This window comes from Mobula birostris, chromosome 23, assembly GCF_030028105.1.
Source record: "Mobula birostris isolate sMobBir1 chromosome 23, sMobBir1.hap1, whole genome shotgun sequence".
Lineage (NCBI taxonomy): Eukaryota > Metazoa > Chordata > Chondrichthyes > Myliobatiformes > Myliobatidae > Mobula > Mobula birostris.
The window spans coordinates 53,317,478-53,331,682 of NC_092392.1; the positions used below are offsets into that span (position 1 = coordinate 53,317,478).

At 42.8% G+C, this 14,205-nt stretch overlaps 1 protein-coding gene across 3 annotated transcripts in view; it reads right to left on the minus strand.

Annotated features, from left to right (window-relative positions):
• recql (RecQ helicase-like) overlaps window positions 1-14,113 on the minus strand; it is a 50,583-nt gene extending 36,470 nt beyond the window's left edge. The window contains exons 1-4 of one of the 3 annotated variants that reach the window (XM_072241143.1): window positions 14,011-14,113; window positions 4,778-4,840; window positions 2,227-2,424; window positions 386-565 (exon numbers count right to left, since the gene is read on the minus strand). In XM_072241143.1, the coding sequence (XP_072097244.1) occupies window positions 386-565; window positions 2,227-2,424; window positions 4,778-4,793 (394 nt within the window). In that variant the 5' untranslated portion in view covers window positions 4,794-4,840; window positions 14,011-14,113. Of the gene's footprint in view, window positions 1-385; window positions 566-2,226; window positions 2,425-4,777; window positions 4,841-13,934 lie in introns of all 3 variants that reach the window. The other 2 variants (XM_072241142.1, XM_072241144.1) reach the window with 2 other exon arrangements.
• Between the last annotated feature and the right edge of the window lie 92 nt (window positions 14,114-14,205).

Genomic DNA, 14,205 nt, shown 5'->3' on the forward strand with positions numbered 1-14,205 from the left:
GAGAAAAAAAAACAAGAATCACATCTTCTTCACCAAAACTCAAAATAATTGACAACATAGGGACTTCCCATTTTGGTTTGCAGCATAAGTTACGGCGTAGTGGAAAGAACCATTGCCTACAAGTTCAATTGCCCGCTTCAATTGTTGGTTTCTCAAAGGCAGACGATCCAAAACATGATATAAGCTGGAAGTATTTCCATCAGGATCCACACAGATCATGATTTAACCCCTCTTTTTGCGAGAGGAACACACTAATTCTGGATCTTTTTCTTGAGAGAATCTGATTTGACGCCGGTACTACACAAAATGACATTTTTTCTGCAGCCAAAACAAAAGGAGAATCACAATTTATCGGTGAAGACAGTAAATTACAGTACATACATACCAGGGGAGCAGACACTTGGCAGCTGATAGCACAAGCTCTTCCCACCACCGGTAGGCATTATCAGGAACAGATCCTTCCCTCCCATGGTGACATTGATGGCCTGAAGCTGCAGAGGTCGGAACGACTGTAGCTTGAACACATTCTTCAATATCTCGTCAACTTTCTGAGACCATGGAAAATCTAGCCGGGGATACAATAGTGGGTGGGCACGTTATCCAAATGAACTCATGATATCAGTGCGAAAATTGTGAAGGCTTTGATGAGACTAACCCGGACACAGTAATACTCTGATAATCTGCTTTCCAATGGATTGGAAACTATGACAGTTCTGGAATTGATCAGCAGGTAATGCTTCCCACCCTCCTTTTAAACTTGCCAGCGCTCCGATTTCCACGCTTCCTTTAACACGCACTTGGACTATCTTTCCTGTGCTTCCATTAAACAAATTGATACCCTATTTTTTTAGTTCTCTCTTTCAGTACACAGGGGCCACCTTTCCTGTGCTCCCTTTAAGTATACCAGTGCCCAGTTTCCAGTCCTGCCTTTAAACGCACTGAAGCCTGCTCTTTTTACATAGAACATTGCAGACCATTACAGACTCTTTGGCCCATGATATTGTACCAATCATTTGATCTAAGATGAATCTAACCTTCCCTCCAACAAAACTCTCTACTTCTTTCTATCATCCATGTGCCCATGTAAGTTTCTTAAAAGCCCCCTAACGTATCTGCCTCTACCTTTACGCCTGGCAGGGCATTCCACACACCCACCACTCACTGTGTAATGAGCTTTAAACAGATTGAGGCTCCTGTTTCCCAAGCTCTCTTTAAAAACCTTGCAGACACCTTCAGATTTACAACTTCTAACATGCACTTGATTTGTCCTACTGAAGTGGATCCGCTCAGTGTTTTTGTCCCAATCACATTTCATTAGTATCTCAAATGACCTTTGAATTCTCATTGTTCCAAATTTCATGGTCTCCGAAAGTTAAGAAACCATGTTTTGAATTCCCAACTCATCAAGTGAAGACTATGGAGGCTGTGCTACCGAGTCTTGAGAAATGCCACCATCCACCTCTCCCGAGCTGAGAAAAAGTTATTTCTCACAGTATTTGTTAGATACATCGTTAGCCAATTTTGTACCACGTTTCCACTGCTCCTTTTGTCCAATGTTACAAATATCTAACTAAAAAGGAAAAATCGAATGCTGCTGGAAACCTGAAATGAAAGCAGGAAATGGTGGTGACAGCTCAAGGCCACAAGGCACAGGAGCAGAATTAGGCCATGTGGCCAATCATGGCCATTTCGCCATTTCGTTATGGCTGATTTATTATCCCTCTCAACCCTGTTCTCCTGCCTTCTCCCCCAACCTCTGACACCCTTCTTTAATAAGAACCTACCAGTCCCTACTTTAAACATACTCAATGACAGCTGCCTGTGGCAATGAGTTGCAGGTTCACCAACCTCTGGCTAAAGAAATTGCTCCTCATCTCTGTTCTAAAGCAATATCCATGGAGAAAGAAATACACAAGTTAATGATTAACGTCAAGGAGAATATCATCAAAAAGGATGAGTCGTTGATGTACAACATTAACTCTTTCTTCTCTGCAGATCTGCCTAATCTGCTAACTATTCCCACTGTTTTATTTCATTATTGCCAATATCTGAGATGATATTTCAAAATCCAGGTGTACAACTTCAATTGCCCTCATTAACATCACAATTAATTGGGGGGGAGGGTGGGGAATATCCCTTCACCAACGCAAGCCACCATATTTGTGCAAAGACTCTGCTTACATACTTCATTCAGAAGAAAGTGGGCCAGATCCGAGTTCACCATACCTTTCTTGTCCCAGTCCTCAGCAGATTCCCCTGGCGCAGTGCTGGATCCCGCCTCGTAATCCCCCGTCAGTTTCTTTAGTTTTTTGTTCAGCCGCTGCTTCCTCTCCTGCAGAGCCTGCTGCTTTTCCAGCAGCTCTTGCATCTGGACCTCCAAGGCCTTCATCTCACTGTCAATCAACACCAGTTCCTCCTGCAAATCTACACATAAAGCGATTTTCAAACAAAAATAGTCACGTTATTCCATCTTTTGCAATGAAACAGACTACAAAGATATGGGGACATTACTTGGAGACAAGCTGCCGACAGATACTCCCGTTCCTACTGGATGCCTAGACTGAGTGGGCAGCCAGAGAGGATGGTGGCACTGGTGGTGAGAATAGTCTTAGAATTTGAGAAGAATTTGCCATTAGCAGTAGCCCCCTTTTTGGGAAAAAAAACAAGAAATACCAAAGTAGACAGCCTCCAGCACATTGCTAGGTGTGTTCGTTGCATTTCACTGTATCTTTGGATGTACATGTGATAAATAAATCTGAGTCTAACAAGGGAACATGTGTAGTGCACGAAATTTTGTTGTATTATTTTGGGCAAAACCAACAGTTTGTTTGAATACCATGAGATAATGGGAGTATAGTATGACTGATTCATTTTTATTTTACCACTGACTCCATGTGAGACAAGAGATTTCAGAATTGGAGTTTAACAAATTCTAAGGGGAATAGAATATCTTCTCCTCCACTTCAATTAAACAGTATCAAAAAGGAAACAAAGATGTCTCTTCCCTCCAATTACATCAACGATTAGTTGTAAGCACAAGGCTGTAGTTTAGACATTTGTTTGTGGTACTCAAATGACATTGCAGGAATTTGAGAGTGTTCCATGAGGAGCTGGGCACTTAGAGCATGAGGGTTCTACTGTTTTTACCTCCGGAAAACAGATCTGAAATCGTCTTGTACTAATGAGACTGGAGTCTCTGCATCGGCTACAAATGGAACATTAATCAACCCTATGGTCCAAGATCCAACCCTCAAAAGAAGGGAATGGGATTGCGGGGATGGAACAAGGGTGCTCCAGCTGATCACCGACATGGAACTTCATACCAAAGATTGAAACACAAAGGTTGATTGGAACTCCAGAAGTCGAAGTCCAATGGCCAAACCCTGAAGACTAGAGGCCTGAAGGCCTGCCCTGGGGATGGCAACTGTCCGTGTGTGTGGGTGGGCAGGAGGGAGAAAAAGGGCAGGTTTTGCTGTTGTTTCATTGCCTGTTGTGCTCTGTGTTGTTCTGCCGAGCATACCAGGTAGCCGCCAGAATGTGTGGCGACACTTGTGGGCTGCGCCACCACAAGTTGTTGTTAATACAAACAACACATTTCACTGTAAGTTTCCAAGTACGTGTGATAAATAAATGAATCTGAATCTTCCTAGGCAGAGTCATGGGAGCCTGAGGTTTGTCATAAAACTTTACCTGATAACCAGGGAGATTAACCACTGGTGACTACAATAAAGAGAGGTGGCACAATATACTAGTGTTACGCCATCAGTTGTAATGAAACCAGAAAATAATTGCTTGAGGTAGACTTCAGATGTTGCCATTTGGCTCCTGCTGGCAGCTCAGTCCTGACCTCTGATGTTGTTCAGATGTTGATGTTGTTGAATTTGCACATTCGCCAAGTGACCATATGGGTTTCCTCCCCGTGCTCCCACACACAAAGTCACGCAGATCACTCAGTTACCCATTGCCTCGAGCGTGTGGGTGAATGGTATAATCTGGGAAGAGTTGATGGGAACAGGGGCTGAATAAAATGGGGCTAGTGTAAACGGGTACTTGATTTGTTAGCATGGATTCAATGGATCAAACAGCCTCTTCCCACACTATATGGCTCAATGAATTTCAACTCTCAAAGGGTCATTTATTTAAGGCTACAGAAGGAAGCCTTTCAGATGAAAGGAGAAACAAGGTCAACGGAAATCTGGCAGGAGAATGTCGTTGGGTGCAAAGGTCAGATCAGCATAATCCCACTGAATATGGAACTGTGCTCATGGACTTCTTCATCAAGTTATGGTGTTGTTGCACTGTTGTAACTATATGTTATAATTATGTTTTGTCAGTTTTTTCAGTCTTGGTCCATCTTGTGTTTTGTGATATCACACCGGAGGAAATATTGTATCATTTCTTAATGCATGCATTACTAAATGACAATAAAAGAGGACTACGTGTCTTCATAATCTTAAAAAAAAGGTTTCAAGAGCCACATGGCTGACTTATGCCCTTATTTGGTCATTCTCAATTCACACATTAGCGAGCAGCATAACTCCCTCTAAAATCTAAACAAAGCTAGGAAAGCATCTACACTCTGAAGTGCTAACACAGAATCGTTAGACTGGTGCAGGAAATGTGCTTCCAAAACTGAGATTAAACCTGAAAGCCAAGAAAGTTGATCTCTTGCCCTAGAAGCTAATGGCAAGAGCTGTCTCATGCACCAAAACCTGAAACACCACAGACCTTCAAAACTTTGCTCTCACAATGTCATGCTGTAGAATGCTTGACTCACCTGAAATATCAGCCATCCTTGAAACAGAGTAACAACCACCACTCAAAGGTGCACCTTCAAAGCCTGCAAAACAATATTTTATCATGTGAGTTTCTGAACAAGGATACCTGGCATTTTTAGAGTCATTCGGTGGCACGTCATTTTTAAAAAGTCTCCCTCAGTATCTCCAGAATATCTCCACCACAACCAGTGCCTGCAATGTAGTTTCCGAGCCACTAGATGGAGAGGACAATGATGCTGGGTGTTGTGAAGTGAACAACGTCACTGAAGCTAGTGTATACAGAACAATGGAAGACACTCTTGGAGGGAGAAGCCTGCTCGACCCAATATTACATAACATTTTATATGCTAAAGGTCAAAGAACAATTCCATAGTTACAATATATCTACAATGCTTCCTTTGAATTGCATATAATTATCACACTGTCTTCTTCGCACCCACACTTCAGATACCCAGAATGAATGTTAATCAGAATTATCTGACTTTCAATTAACTGGCAGCTACAGCTCCATTGTCCAGGGCTGCATTTTAAATGTAACCTACAATCTGCCCTCATGATCGGTTGCTGAATATTTGCTACATACCCTGACTCTAGAACATGCCCGAACACTGTGTACAGTGCATTATAGATCCCAACTAAGCCCACGGCCAACTTAGATAACAGGCTCTGCATTTCAGTCCATGGAGCTCAAAATCAGGTTTACTATCTCAAAGTCAAAGGCAAAGTAAATTTATTATTGAAGTACGTATATACTCAAGTCCACTTTATTAGGTACAGAAGTGGAACACAGTCTGGTGTTCTGCTGCTGTAGCCTATCCTCTTCAAGATTAGACACGTTGCGCATTCAGAGCTGTTCTTCTGCACACCACTGTTGTAATGCATGGTTATTAGTTACCGTTGCCTTTCTATCAGCTTGAACCTGTGGCCATTCTCCCCTCACCTCTCCCATCATGAAGGCGCTTTCGCCCGCAGAACTGCTTTTATGCATCAAGTTCCTGCCACGTGATTGTCACCATATACTACCCTGAGATTTATCTTCTTGCAGGTACTGACAGGGAAAAATAAAGAAACAGAATAGAATTTATGAAAATCTCCAGATAAACAAAGACTGTCAAACAACCAATATGCAGAGGATAAATTGTACAGATAAAAAATTAAAATAAATAAAAATAACTAAGCCCCATGTATGACCCAAACAGTATAAAGAATATCAAAAACTCCTAACATTACCTTATTATCCTCATATCTGCCTGAGATCTCCCTGCATTCCTTAAGGTCAAAATAAATATATTATCAAAATACGCACATGTCACCATCATATACTATCTTGAGGTTCATTTTCTTGCAGGTATTTACAGGAAAATAAAACAAACAATACAATCTATTAAAAACTATATATAAATAAAGATTGTTAAATCAATAGACAAATTTGCAAGTAAAAAAATCCTGAGGATATAAGTTGCAGAGTCCTTGAAAGTGAGTTTCTAGGTTGTGGAGTCAGTGAAGTTATCCACACTGACACAAGAGTCTGATGGTTATAGTGTAATAACTGTTCTTGAATTTGGTGGTTTAGGACCCAAATCTTCTGTACCTCCTGCCTGATGGTAGTAGTGAGAAGAGAACACAACGTGGATGGTGGGAGTCCTTGATGATGGATGCTGCTTTCTTGTGGTAATGCTCTCAAATCTGACATATGTTGTGAAATCTATTGTCTTGCAGCAACAGAACAGCACATGAAAATCACTATAACTACAATAAAAATATATCCAAACATTAAAAAAGCGCAATGCTGTTTGTGTTTTTAATTAATTCTTGCACCTTATCCTCAGAACAAATAGTTTTTTTAAATCCAGGTAACCCACTGGAGTGCCATGGAGTTCAGTAGCTGGCTAGTCATGATATTCAAGAATAGTTTGTTATGGGGGAATGGAAATTGCCAGGATGCGAAGCAGCTCCAGTGAGGTGTGTGACTAATTCCAAGGCAAATTCAGTACAATGTGGATCTGCGTTGGGCTATTCTCTTTGTGTTTTATTAACGGAAGGATAGATTATGAATGAATTGAATTGACTTTACTTCTTACATCCTTCACAGACAGGAAGAGTAAAAACCTTTATGTTACGTCTCCGTCTAAACGGGCAATGTGCAATCGTAGTAATTTATAATAAATAGAACAGTCAGTGTAATATAGAGTACACGCAAATCAGCAAGAGTTCATCAGTCTGATGGCCTGTTGGAAGAAGCTGTCCCGGAGCCTTTTGGCCCTGGTTTTTGTGCTACGGTACCGTTTCCCAGATGGTAGCAGCTGGAATAGATTGTGTTTGGGGTGACTTGGGACCCCAATGATCCTATGGGCCACTTTTACACACCTGTCTTTGTAAATGTCCTGAATCTTGGGAAGTTCACAACTACAGATGCGCTGGGCTGTCCACATCACTCTCTGCAGAGCCCTGCGAATAAGGGAGGCACAGTTCCCATACCAGGCAGTGATGCAGCCAGTCAGGATGCTCTCAATTGCACCCCTGTAGAAAGTTCTTAGGATTTGGGGGCCCATACCAAACTTCTTCAACCATCTGAGGTGAAAGAGGCTCCGTCGTACCTTTTTCACCACACAGCTGGAGTGTAGAGACTATGTGAGGTCCTTGGTGATGTGGATGCCGAGGAACTTGAAGCTGTTTACCCTCTTAACCCCAGATCCATTGATGTCAATAGGGGTTAGGCTGTCTCTATTTGTCCTGTAATCCACAACCAGCTCCTTTGTTTTTGCGACATTGAGGGAAAGGTTGTTTTCTTGACACCACTGTGTCAGACAGATGACTTTTTCCCTGTAGGCCACCTCGTTATCGTTTGAGAGTAGGCCAATCAATGTAGTGTCGTCGGCAAATTTAATTAGCAGATTAGAGCTGTGGGTGGCGACACAGTCATGGGTATACAGGGAGTAAAGGAGGGGACTCAGTACACAGCCCTGAGGAGCTCCTGTGCTGAGAGTCAGAGGGGTGGAGGTGAGGGAGCCCACTCTTACAACCTGCTGGCGATCTTACAAGAAATCCAGGATCCAGCTGCATGAGGCAGGGTCAAGGCCGAGGTCTCCGAGCCTCTGGTCGAGCCTGGATGGAACTATGGTATTGAATGCTGAACTGTAGTCCAAGAACAGCATTCTCACGTAAACATCCTCCTTCTCCAGATGTGTAAGGACAGGATGTAGAGCAGTGGCTATTGCAACGTCTGTCGATCTGTTGTGTCAATAGGAGAATTGCAGGGGCTCCAGTTTGGATGTAATCCTTGATCATCCTCTCAAAGCAATTATCTACATCCTGATACATTGGGAAAGGTTGCCGTGAGACATGTGTGTTCTGGTACACTAGTTGTTGAAGGCATGTGTTCAGATGCAGCCCACCAGCAAGACAAATGGTATGTTGGCCTTTACTGTAATAGGATTGAGTAGACGAGTAAGGCTGCTTTGCTGCAGTATAGTGTCCCATCCAGAGCATTATGTGTTGTTTTGTCACAGAGGAGTACAACAAGATTTGCAGGCTGATTCCTGGGATGGCAGAATGGAGAAATAAGGGGAGAATTGGGCAGTGATGTCTACAATTCAATGGAATTTAGAAGAATGAGAGGGTATCTTTAGGAAACCAATAAATTCTAATAGGACTTGAAGACTAGGTACAGGAGGTATGTTCACAACCAGAGATCACAGCTTCAGGATAAAGGGCGTGCCACACAGAACAGATATCCAGAGAAATTCCTTCATTTCAATGGTGGAATTCTCTACTACAAAATGAAGTGGAATTAAGTCATTAAATTTATTCAAGAAGGATTCAAATATAATTATTAATGCCAAGAGGACCAGAGGTAAAGACAGGAATAGGTACTGAAATCGATGATTAGCTGTGATTACGTTGAATGGTGAAGTAGGGCCAAAGGACCAAATGATTCCTGATCGTATTTCCTAACAATTCCAGAACAGCTTTTCATACAGACCGAACCTGCAACAAATTAATAGCAAAATTTTGTATCGTAGAAATCCGCTCACTATATGACACTCCTGGATTCTCCTGGTTTATATAACATGGGTGGTGCAAGGGTAGGAGTATGGGAAAGGAAGAAGACAAAAAGAAGGAAGAGAGGAAGAAGATAGAATAGCAAAGCCAACATACTACAAATTGACGGACAATGAACTCAACACATTTAGCACACCTGCCAAGTTCTTCCAGCAGTTTGCTTTTTCCACCAGATTCTAGCATCTGTAGTCTCTTGTGTCTCCACGCCAACATACTACATCCGAAGAGGAACATGGAATTGGCCACATTAATGCATGGTAGCAATTTTTAATATTTATTGATGTAACATATGGCATGCTTCTAGTTACAAGTGTTGTCAACTTGTTTTGAGCTACTGTCCCGATATTTTGGCTTCCATCTGAATTTAGACTTGTATCCTCATACTAAAGACTTATGTTTTATAACATTTGAGAGCTATTCTGCAGTTGAGTTTACCAAGGAACAAAGAGAAGATGAAATCATTTAGGAATTTTCCATTTAGAAATGTTTACATCTATCACAGTTCTAAAACCAAATTTGGCAGGCCTACATTCAGAGTGAAAGCTACTGCGTGAGTCATAGAAAAAGCTAGCCAAAATAAAATTAGACTGAGATAACCTTTTCCTATCCAACATCCTGGCGATTACATGGAATAATAGAAATCACATTCTCTATACCAAACACCATGAAGAAAACTCCTTCATAATACTCAAAATCACCTGTTTCGTCCACCATGATTTTACTCAAAAATTTTGAAAGTGATTTTGAAAGACAGAGTGGTAACAAATTTTGAAGTGTTATTTTATTTCTGATTTCAGGTATATTGAAAATATGGACAAAACTGCTACAATTGAAAAAGAGAATAAAACTAAATAATCGAAAAGCTTGCACATTGTAAAATACCAGCAGCAAATAATTAAGTTCCAGCAGCTTTTTTTTTCCCCAAAGTACATTGCTAACAGGATTGCTGTGGTCATGGAAGGATTCTCCACCTTCTCCTTCATGTGGTTTCAGTCTATCATCTGTATACGGTCAGAAGGCCAATGCAATCCACCAGAAGCCTGTTCATTTCAGTGCTGCAACAACAGAGGGACTACCTTGCAGATGTGGTTTAAACCATCATTCAGTCTGCCCTCATAAGACTGACAAAAAGATACAATATCCAGGGTAATACATTGTGGATCATGGGCTAGATAAAGAATAAGTTCTTCTCACCATGTCTCATAAAATTCTACAAGGAATCAGAATCAGGTTTATTATCACCGGCATGTGACGTGAAATTTGTTAACTTAGCAGCAGCAGTTCAATGCAATATATAATCTAGCAGACAGAAAAAGAGAGAAAAAAATAAATAAAATAAAACATAATAATAAATAACCAAGTAAATCAATTATGTATATTGAATAGATTATTTAAAAATGTACAAAAACAGAAATACTGTATATTTTTTAAGAAGTGAGGTAGTGTCCAAAGCTTCAAAGTCCATTCAGGAATCGGATGGCAGAGGGGAAGAAGCTGTTCCTGAATCGCTGAGTGTGTGTCTTCAGGCTTCTGTATCTCCTACCTAATGGTAACAGTGAGAAAAGGCATGCCCTGGGTGCTGAAGGTCTTTAATAATGGACGCTGCCTTTCTGAGACACCGCTCCCTGAAGATGTCCTGGGTACTTTGTAGGCTAGTGCCCAAGATGTAGCTGACTAGATTTACAACCTTCTGCAGCTTCTTTTGGTCCTGTGCAGTAGCCCTTCCATACCAGACAGTGATGCAGCCTGTCAGAATGCTCTCCACTGTACAACTATGGGAGTTTTTGAGTGTATTTGTTGACATGCCAAATTGCTTCAAACTCCCAATAAAGTATAGCTGCTGTCTTGCCTTCTTTATAACTGCATCAATATGTTGGGACCAGGTTAGATCCTCAGAGATCTTGACACCCAGGAACTTGAAGTTGCCCACTCTCTCCACTTCTGATCCCTCTATCAGGATTGGTATGTGTTCCCTCATCTTACCCTTACTTAAGTCCACAATCAGTTCTTTCGTCTTACTGACGTTGAGTGCCAGGTTGTTGCTGCGGCACCACTCCACTAGTTGGCATATCTCACTCCTGTACGCCCTCACGTCACCACCTGAGATTCTACCAACAATGGTGTTATCATCAGCAAATTTGTAGATGGAACTTGAGCTATGCCTAGCCACACAGACATGTGTATACTGACAGTAGAGCAGTGGGCTAAGCACACAGCCCAGTGTTGATCGTCAGCGAGGAGGATATGTTATCACCAATCTGCACAGACTGTGGTCTTCTGGTTAGAAAGTCGAGGATCCAGTTGCAGAGGGCGGTACAAAGGCCCAGGTTCTGCAACTTCTCAATCAGGATTGTGGGAATGATGGTATTAAATGCTGAGCTATAGTCAATGAACAGCATCCTGATGTAGGTGTTTGTGTTGTCTAGGTGGTCTAAAGCCATGAGAAGATCCATGGAGATTGCGTCTGCTGTTGACCTATTGTGACGATAGGCAAATTGCAATGGGTCCAGGTCCTTGCTGAGGCAGGAGTTCAGTCTAGTCATAACCAACCTCTCAAAGCACTTCATCACTGTCAATGCGAGTGCTACCAGGCAATAGTCATTAAGGCAGACCACATTATTCTTCTTTGGCACTGGTATAATTGTTGCCTTTTTGAAGCAGGTGGGAACTTCTGCCTGTAGCAGTGAGAGGTTAAAAATGTCCTTGAATACTCCCGCCAGTTGGTTGGCACAGTTTTTCAGAACCATACCAGGTACTCCATCGGGACCTACTGCCTTGTGAGGGTTCACTCTCTTTAAAGACAGTCTAACATTGGCCTCTGAGACAGAGATCACAGGGTCATCAGGTGCAACAGGGATTTTCACAGGTGTAGTGATATCCTCCTTTTCAAAGTGTGCATAGAAAGCATTGAGTTCATCTGGTAGTGAAGCATCACTGCCATTCATACTATTGGGTTTCGCTTTGTAGGAAGTAATGTCTTGCAGTCCCTGCCAGAGTTGCTGTGCATCTAATATCACCTCCAACCTCGCTCATAATTGTCCCCTCACCCTTGAAATAGCCCTCTGCAAATCATACCTGGTCTTCTGGTACAGGCCTGGGTTGCCAGACTTGAATGCCACAGGTCTAGCCTTCAGCAGACGACATACCTCCTGGTTCATCCACGGCTTTTGGTTTGGGAATGTACAGTAAGTCTTTGTAGGCACACACTTATCCACACAGGTTTTAATGAAGTCGATAACAACTGCAGCATACTCATCCAGATTCAAATATGAATCCCTGAATACAGTCCAGTTCACCGATTCAAAGCAGTCCTGTAGGCGCTCCTGTGCTTCCCTTGTCCAAACCCTCTTGGTCCTCACTGCTGGTGCTGCAGTCTCCAGTCTCTGCCTATACTCAGGGAGTAGAAGCACAGCTAGGTGACCAGACTTCCCGAAGTGAGGGCATGGAATAGCATGGTAGGCATTCTTGATGGCAGTGTTAACAGTGGTCCAGTGTGTTGTTTCCTCTGGTATTGCAAGTAATCTGTTAATGGTAATTGCTTGGTGACTTTTTTCAGACTGGCCTGGTTAAAATCTCCCAAAACGATGGTGAAGGCGTTAGGGGGCGCTGTTTCATGCATGTTGATCCCATTGCTCAGAACATCTAAAGCCTGCTTGACATTGGCCTGAGGTGGAATGTAAACTGCTACCAAAATGACCCAGAGAATTCCCATGGTAAGTAAAAAGGACGACACTTTGCTGCTAGATATTCCAGGTCTGGTGAGCAGAATTGGGACAGCACTGATATATTCATGCACCAAGAAGAGTTGATCATGAGGCATACTCCTCCACCCCTGCTTTTGAGAGACTCTGTAGATCTATCCTGACGATGTATAGTAAACCCGTCGCTCTGAATCGCTGCATCTGGTGCAGAAAATGTAAGATGCCGTATAAAGCTCCCTCCGTACTACCCTATCAAACTCTCCAGGAAGGAGGTTAAGGTAAGCATTAAGTTCACCCCACAGATACCATCAAGTACTCACAGGAACCAGGAATAGGTTAACAAGAATAGAGTAAAACCCTTCAACACACAAGAGAAATATCACCATTACCATCCCTGCAAATATTCAAATCCATCATCAGCATTGCTGAATTAACATCACCACTCTCCCAGGCTAACGTCCCTGTATTCTAATTACAGCCCCGAATGGAGTCTCAATCTGTTCATATGATCAAAACCACATTTCACAAAAGGACACACTTCAACCTTCACAATGGCCAAACTAGGTAGAGAAGATTCAAGCACACTCTCAAAGCATCCTTGAGACATTGAAACTCCGCACTGATCCAGGAATCCCTGATCCATAATCTTTTTAAAATGTAGGAGCATTCAGGACAGTGTTGAAAACCTTATCTATTTATCTGAAGCATAACAGACATGGCAGAAGAAGTACGCCATTTCCTAAATTAGCACATGCACATCACCAAGCTCACTTGTGGCAGATTCTGTAGGTCTTACATTGATCTACTCAGCTGCCCAACTAGAACGTTGCAAGAGTCCAATATATCTCGTGCTGAAAATTTGAAATAAAAAAAGCGAAATACTGCAAGGCAGAAAGTATCTATCATTAATACACTTCCATTAGAACAGGGGAAAGTCAGAAATAAGGCTTGTGGTAGGTTGGAGACAATAACACACGTGGTAACATAGGCCCGTGTTTAAGTGATGTCTCCAGGGAGGGGAGCATTTCCGTGATGGGCTCTGAGACGTGGACTTCCCCCAAGCTATCATAAAACATAGAGTAGGCCGTTCGGCCCACCCTGTCTGCTGTACTAATGTGCTAACAGCCTATCAGACTTTTGAGAATGAGGGAACAGGTGCAGACTGCCTCCGGCAACTCCCACCCAGCCCCTCAGCATCAGCTCCCACGTGGACCTCGCCCGCATCACCCATGCCCAATAGGAGAACCAATCAGCAGTAGTGCCTCTGTTCATTGGTCCAGTGAGAACCAATCACGGCAATCCCGGTACCAATTCGTCGTTATTCCCATGACGTCACCAGTCCGGTTCTATTTCCCGGTTTAGTCAGAAATCAAAGCACCGCAGAAACAATTACCCGACAGGTGGGAGCTTCCCCTGAAGGTCTGCCGTTCGATTAGGGGTATCACAGCCGTAAGATGCGAGATTCTAACCTGAGGCTGCTGCTGACGGCGCGGCGGGAAATGGAAAGACGCCCGTCAAACACGCTGCAGTATCCGGAGAGGGGCGGATCAGGACATCGTCATTCACGCGCCGGCCATTCAGAGGGGCGGGGCTTCCTCCCGTCATTCCAGATCAGACGCCCTCCCATTGGAAGGGCGGGACTTCATGTCGTCTTTCACACGAGG